This window comes from Antennarius striatus, chromosome 7 (assembly GCF_040054535.1).
Source record: "Antennarius striatus isolate MH-2024 chromosome 7, ASM4005453v1, whole genome shotgun sequence".
NCBI lineage: Eukaryota > Metazoa > Chordata > Actinopteri > Lophiiformes > Antennariidae > Antennarius > Antennarius striatus.
Window position 1 is genome coordinate 24167944 of NC_090782.1, and position 17742 is coordinate 24185685.

The following is a 17742-nucleotide window of genomic DNA, read 5'->3' on the forward strand; positions in this document are numbered from 1 at the left end:
CAACTGACCAAAAATTTTTGTTTAGACCAACCGCTTGTAAAAAAAATTTGCTGACCAGTAAAAAACATTTTTTTCTAGACCAACCACCAAAAAAGACAATTTTAAACCTATCAAAAAAATTTTTCATGTAGACTGATCAACCCAAGAAATTTTTTGTGGTTGGTCGGTCCAAAAAACTTTTTTTTCAATCGCTTGGTTGGTTTGAAATTTTTTTTCCCGAGCTATCAGAAAAAACCAACAGACCAGTCCAGTTTTTGGTCGGTCTAAAAAGACCGACCAAAAACATTTTTTTCTGGACCGACCGGTCAAAAAAACATTTTTTTAGACCAACTGACTGGCCGGAAAAATAAAGTATTTTAGACCGACTGACCAGTCAAAAAAAATTTAACTTAGACCCATTGACCCAAAAAACATCTTTAGACCGACTAATCCAAGAGAAAATTTTATTTAGACAGCCCAACTGAAAAAAACAGACTTGTTTTTAGACCAAGCGACCAATTAAAAATTTTTTATACCAACCAAATGACCGACAAAAGAAGCTTTTTGTATTGACCGACCAACAAATTTTTTTAGATCAACCAACCTACCAAAAAAACCCACAATTCTACTCCACCCAATGAAAAAAACATTTAAAAAAAATTTTTTTGGGGACCCATGGACCAAAAAATATTGTCAACAAAATTTTTTTTTCTAGACCAACTGCTCAAAAAAAAACAACACACCGACCAACCAAAAAACAATTTTTCTGCAAGGTATGTTTTATTAATTTTCCAAGTTATGAAAAGAGTTTGTACAATAATGTAAATCAGAGAGAGAAAAAAATCCCACCCACCCACCTGCCCCTTCCCCTTCCCTTCACATAACAGGCTCACAAATTCATGATAACAACACAACTCATGTGCATGAGAGAGGTGAGCCTATCACACAAATATAAAGATACACATACAACAACAGCAAAAAACTATTTTGGGACTGACCGACCGGTCGGAACAAAATTACCTTTTGACCAAAACAATGGTCAAAGAATTTGTGTTTTTCTAGCCCGATGGAGCAAAAAAATGTTTTAAACTGACTGACCAGTCGGAAAAAAAAATTTTTTAGACCAACCAATGAAAACATTTTTTCAGACCATCCGACCGAAAAAGACACTTTTAGACCGACCGACCAACCAACCAACTAAAAATTTATTTTACAGAGTGACCCATTGACCGTCAAAAAAATTAATTTTTTAGACCAAACGACCACTTAAAATTTTTTTATAAAAACGACCGACCATTTAAAAAAAATTATTAGACCGATTATTTAAACTGACCGACTAGTCAAAAAAAAAAAATTGAGACCAATGGACCAAATATTTTTTATTTTAAAACCAATTAACCGGTTGAAAAAAAAATTTGTTAAACAGACCAGTCAAAATAGTTTTTTTCTAGACCGACCACTTGAAAAAATTTTTTTATGGACCGACTGACCAAAAACAAATTTTTAGACTAACCGACTGGTCAGAGAAAATATTGTTTTTTGGACCGACATCTACATTTGTTAGCACTATTGATTATTCATGAAATATCCAGTAAAATGTAATAAAATACTTCAATTATTTCATCAATGATTAAATTTAACATAAAAAACTGACATTTCTGTCTGTTAAAGCCCTTTGAAATGTCTGTTGACAGGATTACGCGCTTTATATATAAAACTTGATTGACTGATTGATAAAGAGCTTCACAGTAACTGAGGATGAACACCAAAAAATAATGTAAACAGTAATATATTAAAAAACTTTAAACTTTCATTATTATTTTACACACACCAACACAAATAAGCCTGACATCACTAATTTAAACTAAAATCCAATGAATCATCATTTTAAAAATTCACTTCCTGGTGTGACACTAGTAGCTAGAAGCAAATAACATGACTAAAATGCTAGCCTTTAATATTGCAATAGATAACGTTAAATGCTAACATGTTAAACTATTTGGAGTGAAGGAGAATCTCCATCAGCAGCAGAACCAATCACAACCAGCTAAATCGACCCTACAATGGCCAATCTGGGTCAGTTTCTACTTCCTTTGCAGCTGGTCAGCCAGCTGGTTGTAATCCATCATCCGCAGGATCTCCTCCGCTACCTGCTTGGCCCCCTCGGTCTGGTACTGCTGGACCATCAGGTCCACAGTCCTGGTTCTGTCGGCTGCCTCCAGTCGGCTGACAGGGATCGGATCTGAATAAAGACTCAGGAGACGCTGGAAGGTTTTTACATCATCCAACCCGATGGAGTTCAGGACCTTGAGCAGCAGCAGGGTCACGTCCACCGAGTCTGAGACAGACAGCAGAGACCACACCGCTGGTCAGACTAGTTTAACCAGAAGATGAAGATGAAGCTGTGTTGACTGTCCTTACCTTCAGTGCTGAGGGATGAAACAGCAACTGAAACAGAAGACACAGGTGCGCTGATGGAAATGTAATGTCACTGGAGTGTAGTTCAGGTACGTAAAGGTGCTAGCATCATGTGTTTTTGCATTAACACAGATTTTGGGCATTGTCTTGACATTGTCCGACTACGTTCATGACCTACCTGTCAGATTGACGAATCCTTGCCAAACAACAGACTCTGAGGGGCCAAACAGCCAGCCAATCAGACGGAGTTGATTCACGTGGGTCTTCAGGTGCAGCGCCACCGTTCTGACATCGGCGGCCAGATGCACCTGAAACGAGGGCAGGAAGTTGGTGTAGTCGTTGAAGTTCAGGAACTTTGAACTCTGAAATAAAACCAACAGAATAAGGTGTTAATGTTTTACCGAAGGGACAAACTGAACATTTTCCTTGCATAATTGAAACTGTCAGAGAAAATACACAATAAAATGGCACCTGACCCTAAAAAAATTAAATTTATGATATTCAAAGCCTTGGATAAAAATAACAGGCTAATGGAAAGGTTGAGGAACAAGGGTTTTGTATGACTTTCTATGACATGAGAATCACAGAATGATTCTGTACGGCTCACAGGTTGGAATCCATGCCTCCCGAAGTCATCTGAAAAAGTCTCATTTCGTCCCAATGAAAGGTGAAGTCATTACTGTAGAATCTAAGCTAAAAGCGTTTGCTTCTTGTTGCTGCAGCTTCAACTACGCAGGTAACCAGGTAAACCAGGTAACGCTGAGGCAGGCGGAGGTCCAGGGTTCTCATTCGTCTCATCCGGCATGTGTCCCATCTTCAGATGGGGTACATGCTAATTCCTTTTAGCTTAGACGCTAGAGTGAAGATTGGAGATTGAACCAGGGGTACATTGTTTCTATGTACACTGAAGAGTTGGACCGGAAGCACTTGAACCAATGGGATTAAGCCTGTTTCCATCTGGACTTTGGTGTTTTGGTGCTTTGGTTCATCTTCTACACACTCATCAGCCACAACAATAACCACTGATGGCAGGGAAGCAGGAGCAACGGGTTTGTAATGACCAGAAGTGGTCTAAGGAAGAACAACCAGTGAACCACCAACAACCTCCGGCCACCAACCATCCCAATGCACACATGAGCATCGAAGTGGATCACAGAGGAAAGGAATGGAGTGGCTTGATGGAACAAGAACAATTAGTTCAAGAGTTGATTTGACTTCCAAAACTCTCCAGATTGAAATCCAGTCCAGCACCTCTGGGAAGTCCTGGGCAGAAGAGCCCAATCCACAGAGGCCCCACTGCTTCCATCTTCTAGGACCTGCCATAGACATCGTGGTACCAGGTACCACAGCTCACCTTAGAGGTCTGGAGTTTGTGATGAGTTGCTTTGGTTTGTGGCTGATCGATGTAGAACACATGCACAGAAGAACAAAAACAGGACATGAACTGCGGTTTCCTTGCAGCCCACCTTGTTCCGTTTTTGCAACACACGACTTCCTGTCACTGTTGAGACTTTTATGTCTACAGTAAACTCTTTCTGATTTCTCAGACATGAAAATACCAACAGAAACTGGAAGGTTGAGTAATTCTTTGTGCAACAGAACTAGATGCCAACAATTTCCACACGCCGGTCCTTCACAGGACTGAGGACAGCTGTCGTACCTCGGGGTGGATTGACACGACGGCCTCCCCGCTCAGTTTGTACGACTGATTTGGAATCAGCTCGCAGTCAGGAATCGACTCCACGTATTCCGCACCAGTCCGTCGCTTCCACTCCTTCATCACCTGGAGATCACATCACACAATCGGTCCACGATCACTAATCCAACTTCAGTTTAAAATTCCCTTTGAAGGTTTCTCACTATAACATTTTAAAATATGTTTTAATTATTCTTAACGGATTGTTTGATATCTATGTACTGAATGAAGGCGCCGGCTGGAACCACAGGAGGAGCTTGAAGACATTCGGAGGCAAATTTAATTTTATTCATGAATCTATTAACTTTTTTCTTACTGGTAAAAACCCAAAGGATGAATGAGAGTTGAGTAAACAAGTCCAAACTCAAACACATCCCTCAAATTAAAAGAAAAAGTTCATCAATCAAACAAGTTCAGGTATTTGTTTCATTAAGTCAAACGATTTTGAGACTTTAAAGCTCCAGTTTGCCAGTGGGTGGGGCTTGTTTGCCTACGTTCCCAGTGGGCGGAGCTTGTTTACCTGAGTGAGGCAGATGTTTCTGGGCAGCAGCACAACAAAGAGCAAGTTATTGCGGGGCTGGTGGAACAGCAGCATGAGACCCTTGATCTTAGTGCTCCACTCCTCCGGCGCCACCAGACCGAAACACGAGAAGCTGGAGATGCTGATGATCACGTGACCCTCCGTCACCTGACCAGGTGTGATGATGTCCACACTGTTCACAGTGACATGAGCCACAGACAGGGAGTGTCGGCCGCCGTCTGAGGGGCAGGAAGGAGGAATTTACAGCCCCGTTGATAGACTCGGCGCAAATCAACAAGCTAATCACCAAGCTAGGTCACTTACCTGCCAGGAGTTGACAGTGTGGTAGGTGGAGTCGGTGGAAACTTCCTGTTAGCAGAGTGAACCTGAACAATGGTCCAGCAGGCCTCAGACCTTTAGAGGACAGGAAGCCAACATCCCAGGGAATGATCTGGTAGACCACGTCACCAACGCCCTCCAACAGGAGACCGGTGAGACTGCAGCGGAAAACACCCATCTGCTGGCAACGCAACCTACAGCAACAACATCACCTGAATCACCCGGAGGCAAGACCGCCCTTGTTCCTTTTGCACACGTCTGCGCTACGTACGAAAGCTACAAAACAACACCTGGATAAAAGCAGCAAACCAGGGAGGTGGCAGGACAAGACACAGGAACAGAAGTCTAAGTCTAAGACTAAGACTAAGACAAGGTTTGAGGACGAGGCTCTGAATAAGAAGGGCTACTGAGTTAGCTTAATTACCTCGTTGATGCTAGAACAAACAATGCACACCTTTCTCCTCGGTTATTCCCAACAAAGCTAAGTCTGAGGATCCCTGATTATATTCTGCTCTGGTTCTCTATAGAACAACGACAGGAAGAAGTAAACGACCCGTTACCTGAACATGTGGCAGTCCTCAAACACTTCAGGGGTCAGCTCAACCTAAAATGATCAAACAGGTTATAACTCAATAACCAATCATCTGTCAGATTTATGAGTGACAACACAATCTGTTTGATGTTGATACCGCTGGTGTGTCGGCGGACTCTTCTCTGATGTCAGGCAACCTCTGTGATGTCACTGCTTGTCCTGGCAGACAGAAACCTTGAACATGATGACATCACAAGGACAGGTTTAGTTTAGCACGGATACCAAAAACATGAGGTAGCTGTTAGCCTAGCCTGGCACCAAGACAAGAAGCAGAAGGGAACTTATAGCTTAGCAGGGTTTTGTGTGGACTTACCAATTGTTGGGACGATCTTCTGCATGACGTTAACTGCATGGCAATCCAATTGTTTTCCCAGAAGTCTCAGTGTCACTGATGTCTCTGAGTGCTGCAGTGGTTCTTCACCAGTAGGAGGGAGATTTCCTCCACTCATGTGATCACTGACCAACCACTGGAAATATTTGAATTCATCCAAGACTAGAAAGTCCAAAATGTCTGTTGAGACAGGCGGTCCTGAAGATTCTAATTCAGATAGAAACTGGATAAAAAAAGTGACAAATGTTCAACGAGATTTCAGTGGATGGCAAGGAGCTAAAACAACATCAAATACAAACCTCCGTGTTCAGATCGTCTTGAAGCTCTTGTAGGAAGAATGGATCTGATTGGCTGAGGGCCTTGTAGAACGCAATGTGAGCTTTGTTCCCTTTTCCTGGGAGCATATCAACCAGCGCCCGGTTCTTATCCATCTGGACTCCACAGATGCTGATGACTTCCTTCTTTGCTGTGTTCAGGAACCCTTGATCTTGCAGGGCGTCCATAACAAGGTCAACTGACCAAGTTCTGGTGATCAGCTTCCGGCGCCCAATTTTCACAATGTCTGGGTAAGGTTCAGGAACTGATCTAGGAGTCTGCAGGTCCAGGTGGTGGTGGTGGTGGATGACCCCGTCATCTATGCCAGTCAGCGTCAGGGCAGCATCTAATATGGCCTGTGCCTCCTCATCGTGGTAACACTTAAGCATGATTTTGGCAGTGCTGTTGGCATCAGCGTACCAGAGCCAGTGTAGGGGGATGGGAGGGGAACCCAGCAGAAGGTGCTGACTGAGACACCACTGGACCCTCCACAGGTCCACCTTCTGCAGCGTCAACAACTTTGACAGTAGACGGGTGTTCTGCACCGACTCCTTTTTGCCCTCCCAGGTGTTGGTGCTTGCAGATGTCCTTGTAAACTCCTGAAGAACTGTGAACACATTACCCATGATTCAGTCTGTCAGGATTTACTTCCCTCTGATGTGACTGACAGTATGGAAGGAAGAGCAAGAGAAACAAAAAACAATTCAAATTATTGACGTCAAAAAGAAGACGTACAGGTTAAAAAGATGATGATGAAGCTCATGAGAGATGTCTTCATGAAACCATCAACACCTGAAAACAGCTGGAAAGGCAAGATACACCACCTTGAGGTTCTGGACCAGACTCCACCTCCAGGTTCTGGACCAGATTTCACCTTGAGGTTCTGGACCAGACTTCACCTGCAAGTTCTATACCAGGACCACCTACAGGTTCTGGAGTAGGACCACTTATTGGTTCTGGACTAGGGCCACCTACAGTTTCTAGACCAGACTGACTAATTGCCACGACAACACACATCAAATACCTCCACAAAGTAAAAGCCTTCACATCAGACTGATTAACATGTGTAGTGTTTGTTACTGTGTTATAAACACTATTGCTGGAATCCCCTTTCTACTTCACCTACACACACATTCCTGTACTTAGTACAAAACGAGGCCGGCACCTTTTTCTGCGGTTGAACTTGGGACCACCTACCTTAGGTGAGACATTTGTGCCATGTCCTGATCTCATTACATCGGTTCACACCCACCTATTCACACCTCGTCTCACACACTCATACTGCTGTCTGTCGGATGTGCATGTGATAATAATGCAAATTGCTTAATTAGTAATGTTTAATCTTCATCATAACTATTAATCATTCCTTTAATCACAACCAAATTCACTTTACATTATTAGAAATAGTTGTTGCACTGTAGGATTATTAACTTCATAAATTATACGATTAATTTTTTTCAGTAATTGTATTTTAAGAACCATTTAAAAACCTCCAACAGACCCAACACGACACTGAAGGTCAGGAGGTCTTAGATATGTTTCAAGTATCTGAAGCGAAAGTCCTGAAAAGTGCAGTCAGCATTTTTACTTTTCTTGTTCAACACTCAACCGTTTTTGTTCGGTAACTTCTTCCATTTTTGAAACGATTTTCAGAAAATTCATACATTGCTCTCGATAAATTATGGACAGAATCAAGTTGTTTCTTACCGGCGTGAAGGGGAAGAGGAGGAAGTTCCTCTGTCCTGATATTCTTGTCGTTTGAATTTTAATCAGACGTCCAGTCCACTTCATCAACCAGAGGCCAACTTGGTATCTGATTGGTTGTTAGATTGACCCTATAAGGTTTGAATCGGCTGCTGAGGTTTGAGGTTTTGAGACGTTCTAAGAAACTTTCCAGGCTGAGGTGAACAAAACGAGAGCAGGTCGACCGCGGTGGCGATCGAATGTCAACAAATTGGTGCACCGTTCAAAAAGAAATGGTTCGTCTATATTTCTCGTTCAGTCTGAACTTACTGGACTTGCAGGTTGAAATCCTCTCCTGGACCAGAGTCTGGATCAGTAACTCTACTCCTAATGTCCCATGCCAGGTGGGCCATGCCCTCTGATGACACATTAGGGATCCTTTCCCAATAAAAAAAAAGGTACCAGGCTGGTTCTTCAAACCGGCAACGTGTTTGGAAGAAATGGTTGGATATGAACATGAACCACAACCGACACAAGAGAAGAGGAGTTTAATAGTGATGAAGGAATCAAAACATGAGACACATTCAACTGTGAAACCTTTCTGTGATTGGACGAGAGCCGGCAACCCAGACGGTCCTGAGTCGTAGCGCGTGGCAGCTCGGTCACAGCGTTAACGGGTCAGGGTTCAAACTGGGCCGTCGTCCTCTTTGAGACCAGATGGAAGCGGTTTGGTTCCAAGAGAAAACGCCGGGACTTTCCGTCTCTGGTTTGACGCCACCGCGTCTGATCGACCGCATCACAACGGAAAGTTTTAGTTTGCGAAACTGATGTTAGAAAAAAAAATGTCTAAAGACGCTCGTTCACGTTTCGCATTGAAGCCCCGCCCCTCCACCGTCATAATCAGTCCTCAGTTCACAGAAGATTTCCTCCTGAGGTCTCCGTGGCATTCGCCCGACCCGACAAAAAAAGAGAGGCGTTCAGGCAGGTTGCTGTGGTTTTACTGGACAGTTAAATACAATTTGACGATCCACTAATGAGGCTACAGTCATCCAGCCGAGGCACGAAGAACAAACCCACCCCCCACCCCACCCCCGATCCCAGTCTGACGCCGACGCCGCATTCCAGGCTCCGCCTTCTTACCGGAAGGATGAGGCGTCCGACCACCTCGTGACGCGTTCAGGTTCACGTGTCGACATCGATGCTGTTGGGTTTGAAATCGTCTCCGCTGGACGTCGACCCCGACGGGGGGGAGAGCGTCGACGTCTCCAGAACCGGAGGCGCACCTGAACGCATCACAGCGGCTGGAGGCGGAGCCCGACGTGTCGCACGGCCCCTCGTCATATTGCACAACCGATTAGCTCTCCGGAGTGTCCCACGGACGAGCTGAGGATTATTGATAAGGCATCCGTTCTGACGGGAGGTCCTGATCGATCGGCCCGACCGCAGCGACGCTCTACAACAACTTCCTGTTCTCTACCAGTCTTTTCTTCAAAATAAAAGCAGATGGAAAACAGAAACCAACACGGAAAGCTGGTGTTGGGCTGATCGTCTACTGATCAATAACTCATCGATAATTTGTTACCGGGGTCCATGAGGACGAGACGCAACAGTCTGAATCGCGTTCCGAGGATGAGCGAGGCCCGTTGTCACACAGCAGGGTTCTGGCCCGGGTTTCCTCCTCCAGCGTCAAGATGAACTAACAGAACCGTTCAGCTCTGGTCCCCCCCTCCCTCCGCGGCCAACTCTACCAGTCCAATCCGTAAACCAGTGACTCATTCTTACTGGTACGTGTGAAGCAGACCGCTCTGGTTCTGATCCGGTTCTGTTAATCTGTTAATATTTAATTTGAGGAATCTAAAACAGGCCTCAAGAAATCATCCCATAATTCACAAACATAAATCTGATGTCGCTCCGTCTTCCCTCCCCCTCTGCGCCCCCCCCTCCCTGCACGGACAAATCAAAGACAATCGTTTAAAAAGAACTAAAACGGTGGAGAGGCGGAGCCGATCGCTAATCAATAACAGGTGAGACGGACCTGGACTAGAGGGGCGGAGCCTGCTGCTCCTGCGCTGCTTTGCAGTCCCAGTCCAGACCTGGACTCTGTGCGGGGGGGCAGTCTGTCTGTGGGGGGCCTGCCTCTGAAGGCCCCGCCTCCGTCGGCTGGAGCCCCCTGATTGGAGGATTGGCCCCTCCCGCTGTGGTTTTAATCTCTACTGAAACGACCTTCGCATCTCCGTCCCCCCCCTCTCCTCCTCCTCCTTCACCCACTCCCATCCTGAACTCGGCCACCACGCCGACATCCGCCGCCCCTTGTGACCCCCGACCTCCCGACTCCCCCGAGGGAGGGGGCCGGTCAGAGGCGGACAGCGCCTCGCTGATGACGGCGGCCCTCTGGGCCATCCAGTTCAGCTCCGCCCTCACCTCCCCGCCACTTCCTGCTGCCACTGGAGAGGAGGGGGGCGGGTCCTGGGGGTCCCTCTGGGGTCCGGGCGGGGCGGCGCCGGCGGGTCCCGGTGACCCGGGAGCGGCGGCGGCGGCGGCGCTGTGGTTGTTGTTGAGGTTGTCCTGCAGCGCCGTCTGGTTGGCCTGACCCGCCTGCTGGTTCTGGAGCAACATCTCCTGGATCCGGATCTGCTGGAGGATGGCGGGAAGCTCGTAGTGGTGGAAAAAGTAGATCATGGAGTGCTGGGGGGGGGGTGAAGAAAAAAAAAAAAAAAAAGAAGCGCTGACCATCACCGGTTCTCTCTTTTCATCATCCTTCTGACAGCAAAAATGTAATTTTTCAGACCAATGAATGAGGAGAACCCCCCCCACCACCACCACCACCTCGGCCCCCCCGGCTGATATACAAGTAAACACAAGCAGCACAATAAGGAGCGAAGCCTTTCTTATCTGCCGTCCGTTCCAACCGCGGGAGCAGATTTAATTCAGATTTGGCTCCAGACTCTCGTCTTATTTTGAAATGACTTCCTGTGGAGGAAGAGGAAGAGGAAGAGGAAGAGGAAGAGGAAGAGGAAGGGGAAGAGGAAGAGAGCGCTGCCGTCTCACCTGGATGAAGAGCCAGGAGGTGACCAGGGCCAGGCTGCTGTACTGGCCGTTGAAGCGGTAGTGATACGCGTAGAAGGCAAAGTGGTACAAATAAAAGAACCTGGAGGGGGGGGGTAAAAAAAATAGCTGAGTCAGCGGCTTCACCAGACCGGATTAAAGGGGATTTAATCTGAAACACGAATATAAAGAAAAATAACAAGATCTGGATTAACAGTGTTTGGAAAAAGGTTCCAGTCCCATCGCTGCTCCCCTCAACCCGCCGAGTAAATGGCCAATGGCGTGAGCCGGAGCGGTGTCACGTGACTCACCTCAGCCAGTGGCGTTTGCTGGTGTTGGTGTGGCAGCAGATGGCGTCGTACTGATCGGCCAACCACACGATCAGGATGATGTAGAAGGCCGTGGTGGTGTCGTTGAAGAACTCCGACATGATGGCCTCCATGCCTGACAGGACAGGAAGTGACAACCAATCAGCTGCTGCGGACTGAAGGATGGGCGGGATCAGGAACCAGCCACCACCATTCGATCCTGGACCCGCCCGACTTACCGAGGAACCAATCAGAGAAGGTTTTAAAGTTTTTTGGGTAGGGGGGGACTTACCGACGAGGGCCAGGATGACGGTGAGAAGAGGGGCTGCTGGGAAGGCGATGGTCATGTTCATCTCCAGCATCTGAAGGAGATCCACTGGGGGGAGGGGGGAGAGAGAGGGGGGCAAACCAAGACCAGGTCAACGCCAAACCGCTGCGGAAGTCACACCTATCCAACTGTAGCCACGCCCCCTCTGACTCATCAACGTGCGACACTCACCGATGAAGACGAAGATCTGGTGGTGGGAGTATCTGAGCAGCATGGACACCGACAGGGTCTGAAAAAAACACCCGACGCCACGTCGTTCCGTCAAACGCCTCCTCTGACTCCGCCCCCCTCATCCCCGAAGAAGGACTTACGAAAATGACCATGATGACGAACGCCGCCAGGTAGGAGGTCCTGGCCATCCACATGCTGACGAAGCGGTAATGTTCTCCGGACACCACGTTCCTCAGGAACCCTGCGGAGAAGAACACACACGGCGACGTCATCGTCCGCCGACGCGTCGAGCGGGGGGGGCGGGGGGGTCTTCCCTTTACCTTTGTTCTCCTCGTTCTCGGCCAGCGCCTTGACGCTGGACATCAGGATGTCGTCGTAGCCGAGGAACTCGTCCAGCAGGAAGCGGCTGAAGCCGTCGCCGAAACACTCGTCCTTCATGGGATCTGGACACAAACACACACGGTTTAAAAGTCACGTGACCGCCGCTGTGTGTGTTTGTGTGTGTGTGTGTGTGTGTGTGTGTGTGTGTGTGAGCGTCTCACCCAGAGTGACCACCATGACGGGGATGTTGAGGCGCTGCCGGGTGGTCTGGGACAGACGCAGGAAGCCGTACTCCAGCGAATACTCCACGATGTACTCCTCCTGAGGCCACGCTGGAACCGCAGCGACGCGTTGACACACACACACACACACACACACACACGTCATGATCCAGTGACATCATCATCATCATGAACATTACTGCTAGATATAAAGGTAAGGTCTGGTTCTGGATGGAAGTGAGACTCTGCTGCCCCCTGCTGGTGTGAAGGAGAACAGACCCACCAGAGCCAATCAGAGAGCAGCAGGACAGACAGCAGGGAGAAGGAAGAGGAAGAGGAGGAGGAGGATCTTCACACCTTTAGTGGTCTGACTGAAGGACACGTCCTGGCTTCCGTTCACTCCTCCTCCTCTTCCTCCTTCTTCGTCTCCTCCGAGCAGCGCCGGCTTCAGGCGGGGCTCCATGTCCAACTCAAACTGTGGGAGGAAGAGCAGAAACGTTAACGACTGCACCGAGTTCCAAAGCTGCAGGTCGCTGCTCCTCCGTCTCCCGTCGGCTCCGGTTGCAACGAAAATCATCGTCTTCACCACCATCATCATCATCATCGTCATCGTCAGAACCCGGATCTGGATCGGATCCGATCATCTCTGCACCCACCTGCACCGAGCTGTTGTCAAACATCTCCACGGTCATCTCCTCCTCCTCCTCCTCTTCCTCCTGCAGCGCTGCCAGGCTCAGCCCTGCCGGCCTTCCTCCTCTCCCCACCCCCGCTCCGCCCTCGGCCCCCAGCTCCTCCTGGGGGCCCGCCGCGTCGTAGTACTGCAGGAAGACGGAGGCCCGGCTGGAGTTCCTCTGGATCTCCACCCGCAGGATGCCGTCGCGCGGCCAGCGCTCCCTCACCGCCTCCAGGCAGTTGATGGGCGAGCGGGAGAAGGCGATGTGGATGTAGGCGAGGATGAAGAGGACGAAGAGCGCCTGAGGAGAAGCGCAGTCGGTGTCAGAGTTCTGCTATTGATTATTGATCAGGATGATAAACAAAAATCTGAGCCTGATTTCTTCCTCGAATCCTCGACCCGTCAGAGGGACGTTGTTGTTGTTGTTGTTGTTTTCCAGCAGGCGACTGTTGCCCGACGGGAGCCGAGTGGCGCCGCCGTCACCATCAATCAGCTTTAAGCGGCGGCGTTTGTCGCGCAGACGAGGAGCCGTGAGCGGGGACCGTTTGTCGAGCCTCGTTCTGACATTTATTTAAACGAGCCCGACGTTAATGATTGTTCGCCATCAAAGCGTCGTGCCGCCGCCTCCGTCCTTCCACCTCGCCGCTTTAACGCGGTCGTTCATTTAGCTGTGTTTACCCCCCAGCTGGCAGCTGGAGGCGGAGCCACGACGCAAAGACAAACACGGACAGGCAGATCCTTCAGAAAAGAGTCTGGATCAGCTCATCAGTAGTCCAGGATTCACCTCCGGGACGCGTCTGCATCGCCGCGCACTGAAGCAGAGCGGACGTCAACCTTGATGGTTGTTGTTTTACATGATGATGTGACATAAACACTGACATTCTAAAGGAGACGACCCCAACAGGTGGAACATTTATAGACGTGTCAGGAATGAAACTGAAAGCCTGAAGCGTCGCAAACAGAAAGAGGACAAGAACTCAACCTGCAGACGAGCTAACGGAGGAGAAACGGAGGAGAAACGGAGGAGAAACGGAGGAGAAACGGAGGAGAAACGGAGGAGAAACGGAAGATCAACTCTCCAATGTCTCCAGTGTACATTTCCATTAGCGTCAGCATCGACACACAGCCTCAATGACTCCATCTCAACTTCCTTAGCATCATGCTAATTAGCAGCTAAAACTGGGGTTTACTAGTTACAGGAAGTCCTGCAGCACCGACTGTGAGGTGACGTGACAGACAGGTGGCGCCGTTTCCTCTTCTTTCTGAGTCTCCTTTAAACACGGGGTCTTAACGGAGGGAACGGAGAGCTGACTGAACTGAACTCCCCCTTCACCTGAAGACCCCCCCCCCTTCACCTTGAGCAGGACGAAGAACTCGAAGACTCTCCTGAAGGACGGCGGGAAGAGTCGGGCGTACGTGACGGCCATCTTGAAGAAGAGGGCGTGGAAGAGGCGGTCTCGCACGTTGATGAGGGGGTTCTGGTTCATGTTGGGGTTCCTCATCCTGTTGGGTCCCATGTTGTTGTTGTTGTTGTTCAGAGGGACGTTGTTGTTGTTGTTGGCCTGGTTCTCAGACATGGTCTCTGTCTCTGGTGGTCGGCTCGCACAAACAGCTGATTCTAAGTCAGCATGGCTCCCCGGAGCGACGCTGAAACTCTGACCTCAGATCAGAAACAGAAGCTCCACGCCGAGCAGACGGGACGGCTTCACACAGGTCCGTCTGTTGGGACACAAAACCAGACATGAGACCTTTGATTATTGATCATCTGAGGTGGCCGTCGGGTTATCGATAGGCGATTCTCCAGCAGATTGATTTGAATGTTCACAGATATTTAGCTCCCTCAGTTAATTTCTGTTTTTATTCCTGTATAAATACGTGAACAACTCGTATAACAGCTGTCGACCAGACTTTGATTGCAGCAGAATCATCAGGTCAACATATCACACGTTACATCAGCCTCATCTAATACTAATGCTAAATTTAAACAATTAACATTTTACCTGCTTCTCTTCTATTTTACTGCAAAGACAAAAACAAATGTGAGTCAGCATCCTAAGAAGATGTGATGACTGAATTTTAATTGAAGTGAAAATCCTACAAAAGGGATTAAGGGGTCTTAGACAGGAACATTTCACACCTATAGAGTTTGTCGAACTTAATGCCTTCGTACACCGTCGGTATTTAAACACACAAAACTAAAACTAAGCTGGGTTGTGACGGTCAACTCTGAATGACTGTATTACAGCAGAAACATTCAGGTTTGATCATTTATCTCCTTTAATGGACTGAATATCAAAACGGCTCGTTCTTGCATTTTTCTCCATTCACAGGGAGATATTTGTTTCCTTTGACACCTTTTGAGCCAGATTTCTGTTGTCTTCAACGTATTTACGATTTCCACCCTGTGATGACTGTTTGTGGTACACCTGATGACGTCACCTGTTCCTCCTTCCCTAGCTCAGTACACATTCTTTACTATTCCAGGACTTTGTGAAATCATTTCTGCATCAACAACAAGTAGCGTTAGAAAACTCTCAGACCAGGCTGGGCTAATCCCAGCTGACGGATTGGAGCCCACTAAGCAGTAAAGAAGTATAAACAGGTAGGTGTGCAACCACAAAGCAGGATGATGTGAAGACTGAGAAGAAAGCAACCATCATTTGCAATAATGCAAATATAGATCTTTCACATCTGGCAGAGTTTAAAGCATCAAGATTAATTTAGAATCATAAGAATCTAAAAACCAGAGAGTCAACCCTCCATCATCCGTCCCTCTCACCGTCATGATGTCACTTTGCCTGAATCAGTGTTGAACAAATCATTTCAAATCCAATCAGCGTCTGGAATCGTGTTTTTTTTATTTTAATCTGGTCCATGAGTCACCATCTCTTCTGATTCTGAACCTGATTTTCCATGACAGGAGCTGGATCTCTTTTCACAATAGATTTAACATTTTCGCCTTCACAGATCAATGAAATCCATTTGAATGCGGCTGATTGCGTTATCTCAGCGACATAGTGATGGCAGTGATATGTCTCTGCATCATCCCAACACAAAGTGAAGCCCTCCAAAAAAAAAAAGATTTTGCATACAGAACATTTAAATGTCTTTTTTTTTAAATTTCAATTAAGTTACTGCTTAAAAGGATCTTTATTGAATAATTACAATAACGCCTTGGACCCTGTGTGTGTAATAGTTCATTTAAAGAGCTTTTCTTCAGTCTAGCATTTCACTCAGAGTGTTATTTGTTCTGCATGATAACAAGTGCACGTATTTGCACCACAATAAATGCATTTTTATCACTGTGTTTTGTTGTATTTCTATATGCAACGTGTGTTTGCACCCGCAGAAATCGTAAACGTTGGTTGTCCTACTTGTTCTGAGGCCTGCTGATAAAAACATCGTTATGTTAGCATTACACATCTGTGATCGTCAAATTGCGGCTAACGTTAGCTTTGGCCGACCTACCTGTCGTTTACTCCGTAGCTTTGCCCATGCTAATGCCTTGTCCTCCGTGTTTTTCACCAGCAGCCGCAGATAAACAAACGCAACAGCATTGCGTGCCTTGGAAGATTATGTCAAAGGAGCTAGCGGCTAAAGCTAGCTAAACAAGGATAGCCGAGCCGTTGGCTTGAAGCTGGCCAGTCTCAGACCGAGTCTTCAGTCATTTTAGTTTAACACCGCTCGAACAGGAAATAAAATACTACTTTTGACTTTTCAGGAGCTTCAACACGAACTCTGTGAGCATACGTTCGCCAAATATCAGACAACATATGTTAACGTAAGATAACAGCCCACTGACGGCTGCTGTTACGAGACGGAACCGAGGAGTGGAGAGTCGGATCCTATATAAAATTGGTCCCAGAGTGTTGTCTGTTAAGGATCACTTCTTCCTTTTCAAGTCTTATGAAATGTTATATTTCCGTTATATTTTCCACAGAATGTGACCTAAAAACTTTCTTCAGCACTTAGTGTTGAAAACTGTGTCCGAATTATGCTTTTAAAACATCCGAGGTGATGGAGTTTCCCCTATGATGCGCCTGTCAGACCGAACTGAGGGATCTCAAATAAGAAATGAAGTTGTCCAGCGGCGCCGTATCAGATTGTTTTAAACTACTGAACTACTCGAAAACTGCTGCTAAAATTAACATAGAGCAATTAAATAATGACAAAGAAAATAATTGGGAACCCACCAGAAAATAGTTAACCGGTTAGAAATGGTTTGCGTGATTTTTGCGATGTTTAATTCTTTTTAGAGATAGGCATATAAACAAACGCCTTAATAAGCTTTTGGGTCCTGATACACCATTGAACTGACTGAATTGTGTGTACAGTCAGTGCTATATGTTATACTGTATATACATGTGTGTGTGTGTGTTTTATGGAGTTGTAATTGAATTTTTTAAAGTTCGTTGCGTTTTTTAATTTTATAAATTAAAGTTAATTTTATTTATGAACAATTTTATCGTGTCACTGCAGCTGATAATCAAAACAAAGGTAAGCTAACCGTAGCGGTTCACTGACCGGTCCGTATTAATAATCACATCTCGAGCACATTAGCGCTAACAAGCTAACATTTCTGTTTTCTAGTATTTTGTATTTTGGGAGCCACCTTTTCTACAAACGGGGAGAAATCTCCATAAAGTGGGAGTTTTTTTGAAGGAAGTTCTCGCTAGAATGCAGTTTGAGGATGTATCTCATTCAAAACAATTAATTCCAGAGAAGGGTTACATTCAAGAACACGTAAATTAGCATCTTGTACTGAAATTGTTAAAAAAAATATTGTGGATTAACCTTTATGG

General features: G+C 46.7%; 2 protein-coding genes across 2 annotated transcripts; both read right to left on the reverse strand.

The window, feature by feature from the left end:
* Positions 1–849: 849 nt before the first annotated feature.
* On the reverse strand, positions 850–7948 carry LOC137598995 (uncharacterized). Its single transcript, XM_068319614.1, has 12 exons — positions 7898–7948; positions 6175–6797; positions 5858–6098; positions 5642–5718; positions 5513–5556; positions 4938–5146; positions 4614–4852; positions 4058–4180; positions 3752–3793; positions 2576–2759; positions 2401–2427; positions 850–2317 (listed from the first exon to the last, which is right to left on the reverse strand). The coding sequence occupies exons 2-12, from the start codon at positions 6577–6579 to the stop codon at positions 2064–2066; spliced, it is 1845 nt and encodes a 614-aa protein (XP_068175715.1). The 5' UTR covers positions 6580–6797; positions 7898–7948; the 3' UTR covers positions 850–2063.
* Positions 7949–8406: 458 nt separating this feature from the next.
* On the reverse strand, positions 8407–16752 carry tmem259 (transmembrane protein 259). The gene is made up of 12 exons (XM_068319613.1): positions 16409–16752; positions 14296–14659; positions 12924–13241; positions 12625–12742; positions 12268–12378; positions 12046–12168; positions 11866–11966; positions 11726–11783; positions 11519–11602; positions 11230–11362; positions 10922–11021; positions 8407–10558 (listed from the first exon to the last, which is right to left on the reverse strand). Exons 2-12 carry the CDS (start codon positions 14515–14517, stop codon positions 9914–9916), a joined length of 2013 nt encoding a protein of 670 aa, XP_068175714.1. The 5' UTR covers positions 14518–14659; positions 16409–16752; the 3' UTR covers positions 8407–9913.
* Between the last annotated feature and the right edge of the window lie 990 nt (positions 16753–17742).